This window comes from Scyliorhinus torazame, chromosome 18 (assembly GCF_047496885.1).
Source record: "Scyliorhinus torazame isolate Kashiwa2021f chromosome 18, sScyTor2.1, whole genome shotgun sequence".
Classification (NCBI taxonomy): domain Eukaryota; kingdom Metazoa; phylum Chordata; class Chondrichthyes; order Carcharhiniformes; family Scyliorhinidae; genus Scyliorhinus; species Scyliorhinus torazame.
This window is the reverse complement of record NC_092724.1, coordinates 77,053,141-77,070,995: the sequence shown is the minus strand read 5'-3', so window position 1 is coordinate 77,070,995 and position 17,855 is coordinate 77,053,141. Positions and strand designations below refer to the sequence as shown.

General features: G+C 49.9%; 1 protein-coding gene across 1 annotated transcript in view; it reads left to right on the top strand.

Moving 5' to 3' along the window:
• Window positions 1-17,855, top strand: part of myo15b (myosin XVB) — a 462,078-nt gene that overhangs the window by 38,459 nt on the left and 405,764 nt on the right. Inside the window, exon 3 of the mRNA XM_072481964.1 lies at window positions 13,819-13,950. Coding sequence (XP_072338065.1) covers window positions 13,819-13,950 — 132 coding nt within the window. The remainder of the gene's footprint in view (window positions 1-13,818; window positions 13,951-17,855) is intronic.

Here is a 17,855-nt window from a genome sequence, read left to right as displayed (position 1 = left end):
GGCAGACAGGATTAAGGAGAATCCCAAGGCATTTTATACGTATATTAGGAACAAGGGGGTAGCTAGAGAAAGAGTTGGTCCACTCAAGGACAAAGGTAGGAAATTATGTGTAGAACCAAAGGAAGTAGGTGAGATCCTTAATGAGTATTTTGGATCGGTATTCACAACGGAGAGGGATACGATGATTGGTGGTGTCTCAGAGGGATGTGTAAACACTTTAGAACAGATCGTTATTACGAGGGAGGAAGTGTTAAGTGTGTTAAAGTTAGACAGATCCCCAGGGCCAGATGGCATCTATCCCAGATTTCTGAGGGAGGCAAGAGATGAAATCGCTGAGCCTCTAACGGAAATCCTTTGTGTCCTCTTTGGCCACAGGTGAAATCCCAGAGGATTGGAGGATAGCCAATGTTGTACCGTTATTTAAGAATGGTAGCAAGGATAACCCGGGTAATTATAGGCCAGTGAGCTTGACATCAGTGATAGTGAAATTGTTGGAAAACAGAGATAGGGGATCGGGTCGGAGAATCGCCGGGGGGTGGGGGCTGGGAGCGAGAATCCCGCCATGCCGCTCTGACGCCGGGCCGCCAATTCTCCGGCGACTGGAGAATCATACCCGCGCAATCGTCGCGGTGCCGGCCAGGGGCTGCTGAAATAGACCCCCGCGGCGATTCTTCGTGCGCGACAGGTCGAACTCCCGCCGAGTCCCACCAGCGTGATTCAGACCTGGTACCACATAGCAGGAGCTCGGACCCGCGGCTGATGTGGACAACCTGTGGGGGGGCGGGGGGATCTGACTCCGGGGGGGCTCCACGGGTTCCAGGCCCGTGATCGGGGGCTTCCGATCGGCGGGTGGTCGCGATCTGGAGGGGGCCTACCTCCTGCTGCGCGGGCCCGCTGTTCGGTCGCCGACATGCTGCTCCATGCCGGCGAGGAGACGGCAATCATGCGCATGTGCCGACGCGAAGAGAGTACAGAAAATGTTTACCAGGATGTTGCCTGGTATGGAGGGTATTAGCTATGAGGAGAGATTGAATAAATTGTGATTGTTCTCCCTAGAGAGACGGAGGCTGAACGGCAACCTGATAGAAGTTTATAAAATTATTAAGGGTATAGATAGGGTGAACATTTGGAGGCTTTTTCCCAGGACAGAATTGAAAATTACAAGGGGGCACAGGTTCAAGGTGAGGGGGAATAGGTTCAGAGGAGATGTGCGGGGTAAGTTATTTACACAGAGGTTGGTGGTGGCCTGGAATGCACTGCCCAGTGAGGTGGTTGAGGCAGATACGTTAGCAACGTTTAAGACTGATCTGGATAGGCACATGAACAACGGGGTATAGAAAGATTGGTCTAGGTAGGACACATCATCGGCACAGGCTTGGAAGGCCGAAGGGCCTGTTCCTGTGCTGTATTGTTCTTTGTTCATTATCAAACGGGCATTTTGAGTTGAAATATGCCTAAACAAACATTGATGCTTAAGACTCCACCTTGGTCACTGTGAATGCTTTTTAACACCTCAAGTATTATGGAAAATCCAGCCCCTGAAAGCAACTGCTGCACATCATCCTCTTTGATAATTTCACGTTCATGTGAATTGTGATCTCATTTTATGGGCCAGTCATTTCTTCCATTTCTGCTGTAGCTGGTTCCTTTCTCACTCATATGGCTGAGTTCTACTCTGCTCGATTCAATTGTATTCCGAATCTATTTCCACAATGGTCTGGCTTGTTTGTTCTTCCTGTAACTTAGTGTGGCTGTGGAGGGATCGACTGCATTGGCAAGGTGAGAAGAGGTGACTGTCTCCACAGGAACAGAGACGGATAAAAGGGGATTCATGAGAAGATTTTCACATTATAAAACTTTGTTTTATTTATTCTTTCATGGGATATTGGGTGTCATTGGCCAGGCCAACTATCCCTAATCAGATGGTGATGGTGAGCCACCTTTGTGAACTATCGGGCTGTCTGTGTGGTGTAGGTACACCCACAGTGCTATTAGGGAGGATGGTCCAAAATTTGACCGAGCGACACCGAAGGAATGGCCAATATATTTCCAAGTCAGGATGGTGTGTGGCTCAGCGGGAGCCTGCAGGTGGTGATGTATCGGCTGCCCTTACCCTTCTTCATGGCGGTGGGTTTGGAAGATGCTGTTGAAGGCACCTCATTTAGACGCCGCAGTATATTTTTTTCCTTTATTTGTTTACGGGATATGGGTGTCGCTGGCTGGGCCAGTATCTATTGCCCATCCCTGAGGGCATTTGAGAGTCAACCGCATTGCTGGGTCTGGATTGAGATGTAGGCCAGTCTAGGTAAGAATGACAGATTTCCTTTTCTAAAGGACATTAGTGAACCAGATAGGTTTTACGACAATTGACAATGGTTTCAGAGTCATCATTAGGCTTTTAATTCGAGGTTTTTTAGTGAATTTACATTTCCCAATCTGCCCGAGCAGCATTCGAACTCAGGTCCCCAAAACATTTCCCCAGGTCTCTGGATTCCTGGTCCAGCGGCTATGCCACTGCCTCCCCTCATCTTGTTGATCAGACTTGTGCAACCTTTTTGTGGAAAAGGGCAGGTTTCAATTTTTTTCTCAATCAAGGGGCTGCTATGCAAATTTCAGAATGATAAGGGTGTGATTCAGCGACCCCGTTGCACCTGCGCAGATCAGGGCATGCCGGGTGAATAGCGGGAGAGGGCAAAATCGAGATTCACACTGGGTGCAAACCGCGCAATGTGATGGCAAGTTCTGGATCACGCCCCAAAATGGCGAGAATATCATTAACCTTCATTTGCATTCATTTTGATCTCATTAACAAGATCAATGGCCTCCCAGGAATAACCCAATTCCCCAGTGAGAAATCACGGGCGTGATTCTCCGCTCCACTCCGGTTGGGAGAATCGCCTGGCGCGCCATTTTTCCCCGCGACGCCGGTCCGACGCCCTCCCGCGATTCACCCAAACGGCGAGATCGGCCCCGTCGAGTTCTGCGCGGCGCAGGCCGGAGAATCGCCCGAGACACCCAAAATGGCGATTCTCCGCTACCCCCCTCTATTCTCCGGCCCGGATGAGCCAAAGTCCCGACGGTGTGACCCCAGTTCACGCCATCGCTGTTCACACCTGGTAAATAAAGTCATCAGCCAGTCGTGCTGGCTGACGCTGAGCATGAGGAGGTGAGTGGACTGTTCCGGAGCTCCTGTAGACCGGGTCGGCTTCCCCGAGAACGCTGCGGCCAACAGGGGGGTGGGAGGGGGGTGAGGGAGGGAGTGGAGGTGGGAGGGGGGTTGAGGGAGGGTGTGGAGGTGGGAGGGGGGAGTGAGAGTGTGGAGGTGGGAGGGGGGGTGAGGGAGGGAGTGGAGGTGGTAGGGGGTAAGGGAGGGAGTGGAGGTGGGAGGGGGGTAAGGGAGAGTGTGGATGGTGTCGTCCATCCGCGGATGCCACATGTCAGCCGCCCTGATATGGCAGGACGGTGACGAGGACACGGCCGCAGGTTGTCGTGTGGCTGATGGGCACAGGCGACTGCCACATTGGTGAGGAGGACAGTGTGAACTGACCATTGGATGCAGACAGTGACCAGGTGTTAGGCTGGCTGTGTATCTGCAGCACGACCAGGCCACCGGGGCACACATGTATCTCGTGCAACCCGGCTGTCGAGGTGTGGAAGAACCTCCGTGTAACATGTCGTTTCTCTGCCCCCCACCACCCTCCTGCAGGTTACCATGTATGCCAACCAGACAGCGATGTTCACTGCCGTGGTTGGAGCCGCAGCTCTGCAGGTGGCCACCCGACAGCGTAGACCCAGACAGCCCACAGTGGCTGCAGATGCAGCGGTTGCTGCTGCAGCAGAGGGGATGGCTGCGGAGTGGCCCGTCGCCGCCGCGCAGGCCGCAGGCCCGGAATGTCCAGGGGGATGCCGATAGGGGCTGTTTAGCACAAGGCTAAATCGCTGGCTTTGAAAGCAGACCAAGGCAGGCCAGCAGCACGGTTCGATTCCCGTAACAGCCTCCCCGAACAGGCGCCGGAATGTGGCGACTAGGGGCTTTTCACAGTAACTTCATTTGAAGCCGACTTGTGACAATAAGCGATTTTCATTTCATTTTTCATTGACCCCCCCGACGGCGAGGAATGCCCAGGAAGCGGGCACTGATATCGAAGCGCTTGGGGGGAGGAGGAGGAGGAGCCACTGATGGTGGTGCCAGGGCGCCACAGGCGTCCAGCAAGGCCTAGGGTGTACCGTGACAGAATGTCATTCAAGGCCCTACCGGACATCACATGCAGGAGGAGACTACGGTTCAGCCGGGAGACGGTTGCACATATATGCCACCTCATGGCGCACCTCACACCACTTGGAATGGGTGGAGGACATGCTATACCAGTCTCCGTCAAGATGACGGTGGCCCTAAACGTTTACGCTACTGGTTCCTTTCAGGCGGCGAGCGGGGTCCTATCCGGGATCTCACAGGCATCGGTCCACAGGTCCATCAGGGCCGTGACCGACGCCTTGTACGCCATCACGGACAGGTACATTAAATTCCCCAAGGACCGAGCACAGCAGGAAGCACGGGCACATGGATTCGCCAAGGTGGCCGGGATACCGATGGTCCAGGGTGTCATCAATGGTGTGCACGTCCCCATGCGCCCACCTGCAGACAACAGGGAAGTGTTCCTGAACAGGAAGGGCGCATACTCCATGAACATTCAGGTGGTGTGCGACCCCCACATGAAGATCATGCATGTGTGTGCAAGGTACCCCGGGAGTGTGCATGACGCCTACATTCTGGCACAGTCGTTCATCCTCGCAATGTTCGATGGATGCGTTGCGTTTCGCGACGGCGTCAACACGGCCTCAGGATCAGCAATTCTGGCCCCTACAGGGGGCCAGCACAGCACTGGAGTGGTTCACACCGCTTTATCTGCTGATCCCAGCGTCAACTGGGCGCCGCGGGATTCGCACATGCGCAGTGGCACCGGCGCCAATCTGCACATGCGCAGTGCGTACATGCACAGTGGCTTCCTTCAACGTGCCGGCCCCGACGCAACATGACGCAGGACTCCAGGGGCCGGTGCGGAAGAAAGGAGGCCGCCAGCCAGAGAGGCCGGCCCGCCGATTGGTGGGCCCCGGTCGCGGGCCAGGCTACATCGGAGGCCCCCCCGGGGTCGTACCCCCCTCCCCCCCCCCCCAACAGGCCGCCCCGACCCTTCCACGCTGAGTTTCCGCTGGCTGAGAGCAGGTGTGGAAGGTGCTGGCGGAACTCTGCATTTTTACGACGGCCGCTCGCCCCATCCCGGGCCAAGGATCGGCGGGCCAGCCACGTAGAGCGGCCCCCGATTGGCGCCGCGCCAACCACGCCAGCGCCAATGTCACTGCTTCTCCGCTCTGCGGAGAATCGCGGCCGGCGTCGGGGTGGCGTGGCGTGATTCGCGCCGGTCACGGGGATTCTCTGGTCCGGCCCCGGGCTGAGAGAATCCCGCCCCTGATGCCTTTAATCCAAACAAAACTCCATTAGCCCAAGGTTTAATTGTGCCCCTGACTCCCAAAGTATACTTGCCTTTCAAACTAGGATTTCTTTTAAAACATGATTGCAGCAGTCACACACATTAACCCAGGCTTTTAACCGTTACTTTACAAAATGTCGATGATACAATACATCTGAAATCATTACATTCATCACACCACCCCCTTAAAAAAGGAACCAGAAATATAAAAATATGGCTTCATTTTTTCAAAGGCTTTTAAATCTAAACATTTCTCATTACTAAACACAACTAATACTCCATAAGAAACATATCTTATTACATTTAAACATGCAAACTTAAACAGGAGTATAGTTCATTTCGGTGTTTCTCTTCTACCATTGAACATTCCAGTCTTCTCACATTTCAAAGTCATGATAAAGCATCAGCATTCACATTTTCTTTTCCTGCTACATGTATATATTTTAAGTTAAATGGTTGTATCTCCATCTGAACAGTCTTGCATTTCAATTCTTAAACTTTTCCAAAAACTTTAATGGATTCTGGGCTGTATAATTGTCTTCGATGAATTGTTAGCAACATAAAAGTCAAAATGTTGTAACGCCAATACCAAACTCTAGGGCCGGGATTCTCCCCCAACCGGCGGGCGGACCGGACCGGCGCCAAAGAGTGGCGTGACCTACTCCGGCGTCAGGCCGCCCGGAAGGTGCAGAATCCTCCGCACTTCCGGAGGCTAGGCTGGCGCTGGAGTGGTTGGCGCTGTGCCAACCGGCGCCGAAGGGCCTCCGCCAGCCAGCGCGGGTTGGCGCATGCGCGGGAGCTCCAACGTGTTTCAGAACCGCTGGCGTGATCCCTGCGCATGCGCAGGGGGTTTCTTCTCTGCACCAGCCATGGCGGAGCTTTACAGAGGCCGGCGCGGAGGGAAAGAGTGCCCCCACGCCACAGGCCCGCGCGCAGATCGGTGGGCCCCGATCACGGGCCAGGCCACCGTGGGGGCTCCCTCGGTCGCCGGATCCCCCCACACCCCCCTGAGGACTCTGCAAGTCGCCCTTAAAGCCAGGTCCCGCCGGTACGGACCTTGTCTAATCCACGCTGGCGGGATTTGCCGAAAACGGGCGGCCGCTCGGCCCATCGGGGCCCGGAGAATCACCGGGGGGGGGGCCACTGCCAACGGCCCCCGACCGGCGAGACGTGATCCCCGCCCCCGCCAAAAAAATGCCGCTGCAGAAGTCGGCAGCCGGCGTCGGAGCGGCGGGGCGGGATTAACGCCATCCCCGACGGCAGGGGGTCGGAGAATCCCGCCCAATGTCTTCTTCTCGATGGTCAAATACTTTTTTTGATTAATATTGAGTTTCCGAGAAGAATAACCAGCAGGCCTTTTGATACTTTTGTCGGCTTCCTGCAACAGTACAGAACCAACACCCACATCATTTACATCAATTGCCACCTTAAATTGCTTGGCATAATTTGGCATCAGAACACCGGTGCAGTGGTTAGCACAGTTTTCAGATTATCGAATGCCTCCTGACATTCCGACGTCCACTGAAAGTTCCTATGCTTTTTCAGTAGTTCAGTCAGTGGAGCAACCACACTGTTGAAATTTGGCACAAATTTCCGGTAGAAACTAAACATGCCCAGAAATCTCAGAACTTCTCCCCTTGTAGATGGTATTTGAAACTCCCCAATAGCTGTCGATTTCACATTCCGTGGGGCCATCTGACCATGTCCTATTGTATAGCTTAAGAATGTGACTTGAGCTTTCGCAAATTCACTTTTAGTCAACTTTACTACCAATCCAGGCTCCTGTAGTTGATCGAATAATTCCTTTAAATGTTCCAAATGCTCCTTTTCCGTTTGACTGAATACCACTAAATCGTTAATGTGTAATTGTTTAGTCCAGGACTGATGTGCATCAGCAACTCTGTGGTGCACCAGATTGTGGTCCAGAAGCCTGTCCACTAATGTCATCCACCGAGGGGTGTGTCTCTGTACTGATAGAAGGAATGGGTGATAGCTGTGACGACTCGCCACAGCTTTCCTCCGAGGTGACCCTTAGATGGCAGGGGGAGAACAACTCCGAATGGGCCAAACTCATCAGATGGAGATCCTGCGAGACAATGACATGTGGTCAGTGAGATGGAAGGATCATTTTGTCAGCCATGAACTACTCACTTGAGACAGGTCATCTGGGTGAAGGGGCAGTGGATCCTCACCTCTATGCCGCAGACTAATCTTGCTGTCGGTGACTGCTCTCTCCTCAGATAACCTGGCGATATCCAGGGCCTGTTCCTCCATTGGGGGTAAGGACTTGAATCTCTGGGACTCCTCCCCCTGCCTTCGCCCTTTCCCACTTATTATGGACTGTCTTCTCCTGCGGGCACAAAGAGAGGGCATTGTGAGCCGCACGCCTGATGAGTCAGGGGGTCAACGCGCAGGTGGCATGTGTGGGCACCACACCTGGACATGAAGGGGTTGTCCTGGCGGATTCCAGGGGGTTTTGAGGAACAAGCACGAAGATCGAATATGGGGAAGGTGCGAGCATCAGACAGTGAATTGTGGGGGACGGTTTGCAAATTTGAGGGGTGGCAGCGGAGCCGATGCCAGGAGAGAGATGGTAACTTACCCTTGAAGCTCGTTGGAGGTTGTTTGTCTTCTTCCTATATTGGATGGCGGTCATCCTTGTCACGTTGCCTGTACTGATAGCCACTGTCACTGCCTCCCAGGAGGCATTGCTGACCCTGCTGCTAGTCCTCCGAGCACCTCAGGGGAACAGGATAGCCTGCCTCTCATCCATAGCATTGAGAAGCCTGGCCAGGTTGGCGCCCCAAAGTGAAGAGCAGGTCTGTGTGATGCCATGCTTGTGCGTTGACTGGGAGTGAGTGGTGAGGGAGGACTTAAAAGCAGCTCGCCTTTGTCAGTGGTGAACTGCTGAGGCCCTGGTAAATCAGACGGTGAGGCAACCAATAATGTTCAGAATCTCATGGGGGCTCATTTTTGGCACGAGGTGCAGTTGAATACAGGCCACAATCTCGCCAATGCAGCCGTTGCAAAACATCTCGCCAAGCACGTCCAAACCCAGATGTTGAAATTTTTCTATTGAATCTGTCCAAGGTTTTGCACAACATTAAACGTGAACTTTAAAAAACATCAACGTCAAAGCAATAAATTGATAATTAGAAAAAGTAATTAATAAAATTAACCATTAAAATGTGTCAAGTAGCAGAGCTAACCAATAAAACCTATTTTTCATCTTTGCCTTAGAAACCGAAATAGAAAAACAGACTAGGTCCCAAATCCTGGTCACCTGGGAAGGGGTGGGAACTGGGCCCAGTAAGGAGCTGGATTTCATTAACACTGGCTGCGAGATTGCTCTGGTGGCACACTCTGAGCTGGCCTCGACAAAATTCATACAAAAGTGGTGGGTGGAAGCCTTGCAGCCGGCTCTTCCTCCTGGGATTTCCTCCTCTCCCAGCCTTCTTTGTGGATAGGTTTTTGAGGAGTGAGGTAAGAGCCAACCACATTCCTCTGGATCACAATCAGTGATAATGTCACAGTCACTATTACTGAGACAAGCTGCTGTGGTCGGATTTGAACCAGTGTCCCCACAGCTTTAGCCTGGACAAAAGGACAAAGAACAAAAAAACATCCAGCACAGGACATAGAACAGAGAACAGTTCAGCCCACGATGTTGTGCCGACCATTTATCCGAATGTAAGATCAACCTAACCTACACCCCTTCAATTTACTGCTGTCCATGTGCCTGTCCAAGAGTGGCTTAAATGTCCCTAATATCTCTGACTCCACCACCTCTGCTGCCAGTGCATTCCACACACCCACCACTCTTTGTGTAAAGAACCTACCTCTTACATCTCCCCTATACCTTCCTCCAATCACCTTACAATTATGTCCCCTCGTGACAGCCATTTCCACCCTGGGGAACAGTCTCTGGCTATCCACTCTATCCATACCTCTCATCACCTTGCACACCTCTATCAAGTCACCTCACTGCCTTCTTCGCTCCAGTGAGAAAAGCCCCAGCTCCCTCAACCTTTCTTCATAAGACATGCCCTCCAGTCCAGGCAGCATCCTGGTAAATCTCCTCTGTACCCTCTCCAAAGCATGCACATCCTTCCTATAATGAGGCGACCAGAACTGGACACAATATTCCAAGTGTGGTCGAACCAGGGTTTTATAAAGCTGCAGCAAATCCTCGCAGCTCTTAATCTCAATCCCCCTGTTAATGAAAGCCAACACACCTTCTGCCTTCTTAACAACCCTATCAACCTGGGTGGCAACTTTGAGGGATCTATGTAAGTGGACCCCAAGATCCCTCTGTTCCTCCACACTTCCAAGAATCCTGCCTTTAATCCTGTATTCAGCATTCAAATTTGACCTTCCAAAATGAATCACTTCACATTTATCTGGGTGAACTCCATCTGCCACTTCTCAGCCCAGCTCTCCATCCTGTCAATGTCCTGTTGTAACCTGCAACAACCCTCAACACTATCTACAACTCCCCCAACCTTCGTGTCATCGGCAAACTTACTAACCCACCCTTCCACTTCCTCATCCTAGTCATTTATAAAAACCACAAAGAGCAGAGGGCTCAGAACAGATCCATGCGGGACACCACTGGTCACCGACCTCCAGGCGGAATACTTTCCATCCACTACCACTTGCTGTCTTCTTTTGGCCAGCCAATTCTGTATCCAGACAGCCAAATTTCCCTGTATCCCACGCCCCCTAACTTTCTGAATGAGCCTACCATGGGGAACCTTATCAAATGCCTTACTGAAATCCATATACACCACATCCACTGCCCGAGCTTCATCAATATGCCTTGTCACATCCTCAAAGAATTCAATGAGGCTTGTGAGGCATGACCTGCCCCTCACAAAGCCATGCTGACAATCTTTAATCAAACTATGTTTTCCTAAATAATCATAAATCCTATCTTTCAGAATCCTTTCCAATATTTTGCTCACCACAGACGTAAGACTGATGGGTCCGTAATTCCCAGGGATTTCCCTATTCCCTTTCTTGAACAGGGGAACAACATTCGCCTCCCGCCAATCATCTGGTACTACTCCATTGGAGAGTGAGGACGCAAAGATCATCGCCAATGGCACAGCAATCTCCTCCCTCACTTACCATAGTAAACTTGCGTATATCCCGTCAGGCCCAGGGGACTTATCTATCCTGACGCTTTTCAAAATTTCCAGCACATCCTCCTTCTTAATATCAACCTGTTCGAGTCTATTAACCTGGTTCACACTGTTCTCATGAGCAACAAGGTCCCTCTCTCTAGTGAATACTGAAGCAAAGTATTCATTTAGGGCCTCCCCCATCTCCTCAGACTCTAGGCACAAGTTCCCTCCACTATCCCTGATCGGTCCAAATCTCACTCTGATCATCCTCTTATTTCTCACATAAGTGTAGAACGCCTTGAGGTTTTACCTAATCCTTCCCGTCAGGGCTTTTTCATGCCCCCTTCTAGCTCTCCTCAGTCCATTTTTGAGTTCCTTCCTGGCTACGTTGTAACCCTCTAGAGCCGAGTCAGATCCTTGCTTCCTCAACCTTACGTAAGCTTCCTTCTTCCTCTTGACTAGAAGCTCCACTTCTCTTGTCATCCAAGGATCCTTCACCTTACCATTCCTTCCTTGTCTCAGTGGGACAAAACTATTCAGCACTCGCAGCAAGTGCTCCTTAAACAACCCCCACATTACTGTTGTGCATTTCCCCAAGAACAATTGTTCCCACTTTATGCTCCTCAGCTCCTGTCTAATAGCAGTATAATTTCCCCTCCCCCAATTAAATACCTTCCCATACTGTGTGTTCCTATCCCTCTCCACGAGTAAAGGTCAAGGAGTTGTGGTCACTGACACCGAAATGCTCTCCCACCGAGACATCTGACACCTGGCCTGGTTAGTTGCCGAGCACCAAGTCCAATATGGCCTCCCCCCTAGTCGGTCTATCTACATATTAAGTCAAGAATCCTTCCTGTACACACCTGACACAATCAGCTCCATCCAAACCATTTGCACTAAGGAGGTTCCAGTCAATATTAGGGAAGTTAAAGTCACCCATGACAACAACTCTGTTACTTCTGCACTTTTCCAAGATCTGCCGCAATCTGTTCCTCTATTTCTCTGCCGCTATTGGAGAGTCTCTCGAAAACTTACAACAAAGTGACTGCTCCTTTCTTGTTTCTGACCTCCACCCATACTGACTCAGCAGACAAACCCTCCTCAACTACCTCCTTTTCTGCAGCTGTGGTGCACTCCCTAATTAACAGTGCCACTTCCCCTCCTCTTTTACCTCCCTCCCTATTTTTCTGAAAACATCTAAGCCCCGAAGGAATAGGCCCTTCGGCCCTCCGAGCCTGCGCTGACCATGCTGCCCATCTGAACTAAAATCTTTTACACTTTCGGGGTCCGTATCCCTCTATTCCCATTCTATTCATGTAATTGTCAAGATGCCCCTCAAACATGACTATCGTCCCTGCTTCCACCACCTCCTCCGGCAGCGGGTTCCAGGCACCCACTACCCTCTGTGTAAAAGACTTCTCGTACATTTCCTCTAAGTCTTGCCCCTCGTACCTTAAACCTATGCCGCCTAGTATTTGACCTCTCTCCAATGGGAAAAGTCTCTGACTATCCACTCTGTCTACGCCCCTCATAATTTTGTAGACCTCTATCAGGCTGCCCCTCAACCGCCTTTGTTCCAGTGAGAACAAACCAAGTTTATTCAACCTCTCCTCATAGTTAATGCCCTCCATATCAGGCAACATCCTGGTAAATCTCTGTTGCACCCTCTCTAAAGCCTCCACATCCTTCTAGTAGTGTCGCTACCAGAATTGAACACTATTCTATACAGCTGCAACATGACTTGCCAATTCTTATTCTCAATGCCCCGGCCAATGAAGGCAACCATGCCGTATGCCTTCTTGACTACCTTCTCCACCTGTGTTGCCCTTTCAGTGACCTGTGGACCTGTACACCTAGATCTCTCTGACTGTCACTACCCTTGAGGGTTCTACCATTCACTGTATATTCCCTTCCAGAATGGATTACCTCACATTTGTCCGGATTAAACTCCATCTGCCATTTCCCCGCCCAAATCTAAACAATCTAAATCCTGCTGTATCCTCTGACATTCCTCATCACTATCCGCAATTCCACCAACCTTTGTGTCGTCCGCAAACTTACTAAGTTTGCGGACGACACTGGACCTTGCAACTTACTGGACCTCTGGATTATTTGTGCAGTTACTAGGTGCCACCACCTCCCCAAAGTGTCATGCTAGGGTTAGTTTCTTCTGATTGGGAAGTCAGTGTCAAGAGTCAACAATTTATAATTATGATTAAGAGAATGAGGAAAGAGTTTGGAGAAATGTCTATTGGAATGTCTTATTACAGTCGGCATGGCAGCACAGTGGTTATCACTGCTGCCTCATAGCGCCATGGTCAGATTTAATTCTGGCCTTTGGTGACTGTCTGTGTGCAGTTTGCACATTCGCCCTGTGTCTGTGTGAGTTTTCTCCACGTGCTCTGGTTTCTTCCCACAATTTAAAAATGTACAGGTTTGGTAGATTAGCCATGTTAAAATTGCCCTTTAGTGTCCAAAGATGTGCAGGTTAGGTGGGGTTGCAGCGATGGGGTGGGATAGAGGGCCTCGGGAGGATGCTCTTTCAGATGGTCAGTGGAGACTCAATCGGCTGAATGACCTCCTCTGCACTGTAGGGATTCTATGATTCTAAGACCCGGAAAGGACAATTGGAGTATGGAATGTATCGCTATGTTGATTGCATAAGCATCTTTTAAACAAAAACTGGATAAATATTTGAAGTGGAGGAAAATGTTGAACTTAGGGAGAAATTTTGTTAATTGTATATCAATTTGGCGTTAATTGTATTCAGCTGGAGGGTGTGAATTGGGGACTCACCTGTGCTCCTTTCTGTGGGAGCTGATTATTTGAGGATTGCATCGCTGGAGTTGTATGATATATAAATATCTTTGCAATAAATACTGATCTGTGAATAAAGATTTGATTTTCACCCTTCAAACATTCCATACTTCACCACTGGCTAAGTGAATTTTGACATCTTTTATGTCGTTAGGTGTTGCTAAGATACCAGACTATGGGGCGGAGGTCGGGCATTGGGATCCACTTTTGACTGGTACAGACATGATGAGCTGAATAGCCTCCTTCTGTGCTGTGAATCTCTAAGGTCCTACGGTCAGGCACAATGTTTATGACTAAACCACCATATTGGATCTTGGCAAACTTTGCTCAAGTTTCCCCCAAAAAGCAGGTTTGATAATGAACTTCTTTCCCTCCATGTCCCTCAGGAGGAATATACCCAGGAGCAGCTTGGTTGGGCTTTCATTCCTGTCGCTGATCGTCAGAATTGTTTAGACCTCATCACAGCCAAACCGCATGGAATTCTACGGATTCTGGATGACCAAACCAATTTGCCTCAGGTCAGATGGACTTTCAAATCTCACACAGAGTGGGGTGGGGTGTTGTCCAAGGTGTAATCCATAGGCCATCCCTGGTACACCAGCTGCTTTGATATGTCCCATGGCATGCCCAACATCCCTTCCTTCTCTCTGAATGTGTGCACAAAGTCGATTGTGCCTTGGTGGCAAAGGAAAGACTTTGATTCTGTTGTGGCTTTCATGACTTCAGGATGTCCCAAAGTATTTTACAAACTTTAGAAGTGTAGTCACTGTTGTAATGTGGGTACATGGCATCTAATTTATACAGAGCTCTGGAGTGAAACTGGAATGTCCTCTCCATGGCGTCAGCCTGGGCTGCCCTAATGTCAGGATTTCCTCGCGACCCCCCCAATTAAGTACAAAGGAATGTAAAACATTTCATTCGGAATTGGCATGGTTTCAGGAGTTGCCGGAATGATGACATGTTTAGGCATCAGTATCCCTTTGGACTCCCCTTCAGATTTTTTGTCAGGGTTTACTCCCTTAGTCATCACCTCTCCCAAAGTACCCACAAGGCAATGGAGTTATTCATCTATAGCTGGGAGTTCATGAGTGCTTGGACATTTCCACATGCTGGTGGGCCTCAACACTGCATGTATGCGACCAAACCTCCTCTGAAGCTTTAGCCAGGGATCATGAGGAGTCCAGTTTCAGTGTGACACCACAAGGACGCAAGCTCAGGACTTGCCAATGGAGAGCCTGTGCATGATGGGTTAATTGGCTCATTTTTTGTATGGTGCGAGTCAGCAGTGTAGGCTGAAAAAGAGAAGCAGAAAGCATATTCATTCTCTTCACCCACAGACTAGATACAACCCATTAAATTGAGGGCTGTACAGTGACACAGTGGTTAGCAATGCTGCCTCACAGCGCCAGGGACCTGGATGTAATGACATGTACAATGTAAGGAGTGTAGTGTTAACAAGATGATCTTCATGTATCTCAACACTAGATGGCATCACTGAGTAGTCTTATAAAAGGCTGCGTCTCTAAGCATTCTGGGAGAAGGTTAAGGTTAAGGTTAGAAAGACATTATAGATTACTGCAGCATAGAATTAATACTGTTGTTTTATTAGCTATTACTTAGTAGAGTGTGTGAACCTTTTAAAGTAGTGTAAATAAACTAGCTTTGTTTTAAATATATAGCTTGATGTTCTTTGTCAACACTATGACTTTTAGCTATCTTGGAGAAGTATAGAAGGAACATCACACCGGGTTCGATTCTGACCTTGAGTGACTGTCTGTGTGGAGTTTGCACATTCTCCCCGTGTCTGCATGGGTTCCTCCGGGTGCTCTGGTTTCCTCCCACAGTCCAAAGATGTGCAGATTAGGTGGATTGGCCATGATAAATTGCCCCTTAGTTTCTAATGCTGTGTACGTTAGGTGGTGTTCTGGGGTCGGGTGCTCTTTCAGAGGGTCGCCGAAGACTCGATGGGACGAATGGCATTCTTCTACACTGTAGGTATTCTATGGTTGGGCACTGGGACACAATCTCAGACTAAAGGGACAATCCTTCAAAACGGAGACAAGGAGGAATTTTTTCAGCCAGAAGGTGGTGAATCTGTGGAACCCTTTGCCGCAAAAGGCTGGGGAGGCCAAATCACTGAGTGTCTTTAAGACAGAGATAAATAGCGGGCAAGATTCTCCGCTTGCCGACACCAGAAACGCGATTGGGTGGAGAATAGCTTCCGACACCAAAATTGGGGTAGGTGGCAGTTTGACGCCAAATCAGGATGCTCCGGCACCCCAAAAATGGCGTAAATGCATCGCTCGCCGCGCGGGGTAAAAGTACTTTAGGAATATCATTAGCAGGCCTGACATCCTATGCGCCAGGGCCTCCATGATTAACCCCCTCTGATGGGCTGAGGTCCCGATGGCCTGGTTCACTTGTGGTTTTAAAAATCGTGAACATGGCGTCCTGGCTAAGCGCGAGAGAGGAGGTAGGAAATGGCGTGGAGTGACTGCGGGCTACCGGCCCGGACACCGGCCATGCTGGCTGCCAGAGCCGGGGGAGGGGAGGGGGAGGGCAGGCCGAGCAGCCAGGGTGCTCCCCCATGGGACTGGCTGCGCACTCACTGATCACCCACTCCGGCCCCTGGTTCTACACAGTGGCACCGATCATATGGGTGCGCCCACTCCCGCTTCATCTACCCTTCACTTCATCTACCCCTCTCAGTATATTCCCATTTATTGTGTACTTCCTATAACTGACCTTTGAACAACCACACACATAACCTTTGGAAGCAAGCTTTGGAAGTTTCATGATCAGTAATATCTCTTCCAACATTTTTCCAGTTAAGAGTACCCATCGATAAATGCTTGTTTCTCTTTACTACAATCAGGGAATAATTTGCAAACGTAACAGTAATAATAATCTTTATTAGTGTCACAATTAGGCTTACATCAAACATAGAACATAGAACAGTGCAGCACAGAACAGGCCCTTCGGCCCTCGATGTTGTGCCGAGCATTGTCCAAAACCAAGATCAAGCTATCCCACTCCCTGTCATTCTGGTGTGCTCCATGTGCCTATCCAATAACCGCTTGAAAGTTCCTAAAGTGTCCTATTCCACTATCACTGCAATGAAGTTACTGTGAAACGCCCCGAGTCACCACACTCCGGCGCCTGTTTGGATACACTGAGGGAGAATTCAGAATGTCCAATCCACCTACAAGCATGTCTTTCGGGAGTAGTGGAAGGAAACTGGAGCACCCGGAGGAAACCCACACAGACACGTGGAGAACATGCAGACTCCACACAGACAGTGACCCAAGCCGGGAATCGAACCCGGGTCCCTGGCGCTGTGAAGCAACAGAGCTACCCACTGTGCAACCATTCTGAGACTGCTTGAATAATTCCCAAAAAAAACAACCAGTTTCTAATGATGTGGAGATGCCAGCGTTGGACTGGGGTGAGCACAGTAAGAAGTCTTACAACACCAGGTTAAAGTCCAACAGGTTTGTTTCAATATCACTAGCTTTCGGAGCGCTGCTCCTTCTTCAGGTGAATCAGTTTCTAATGAGTTAAGGGTTTCTGCCTCTCCCACCCTTTCAGGTAATACGTTCTAGACCCTGACCAGCCTTTAGTGAAATAGTCACTTTAAATCTATGCTCCTGAGTCAATTGCCTCTCTGCTAAGGCCCTTTCCATCCACACAATCCATGCACTTCACAATTTTTACATCTATGTTAAATCTCTCTTCAGCCTCCTTCCCATAAGCCTCCTCTGTTCCAAGACAAACGACCCTAGCCTACCCAATCTTTCCCTGTGGCAGCAATTTTCCAGTCCTGGCAACATCCACATAGCATGATGACTGGATTAGCTTCAGCTGTAATGTACCCCTCGACAAGCACCACTTATCAGGGTGCAGAAGATTGCAACTGGGGGTGAGAAAGGGATAGGTACAAGGGATTGGATCCTGCAGGATCTCAGGGGAAAGAGAGTCCAGAGGAGATTTCCTAGAATGATACCAGAAATGAGGAATTTTAGATACAAGGAAAGATTGGAGAAATTGGGCTTGTTCTACCTGGAGGTGTTCACAATTATTTGACAGGGTAAAGAAGGATATTCTTTTCCAACAGCTGGTATGTCAGTGACTAGTTTTCAAATTTCAAGATGGGTAACGCTGTAGCACAGTGGTTAGCACTGTTGCTTCGCAGGGTCCCAAGTTCGATTCCCGGCTGTGCGGAGTCTGCACCTTCCCCCTGTATTTGCGTGGGTTTCCACCGGGTGCTCCAATTTCCTCACACAGGTCCCGAAAGATGTGCTGTTAGGTAATTTGAACATTCCGAATTCTCCCTCTGTGTACCCGAACAGGTGCCGGAATGTGGCGACTAGGAGCTTTTCACAGTAACTTCATTGCAGTGTTAAAGTAAGCCTACTTGTGACAA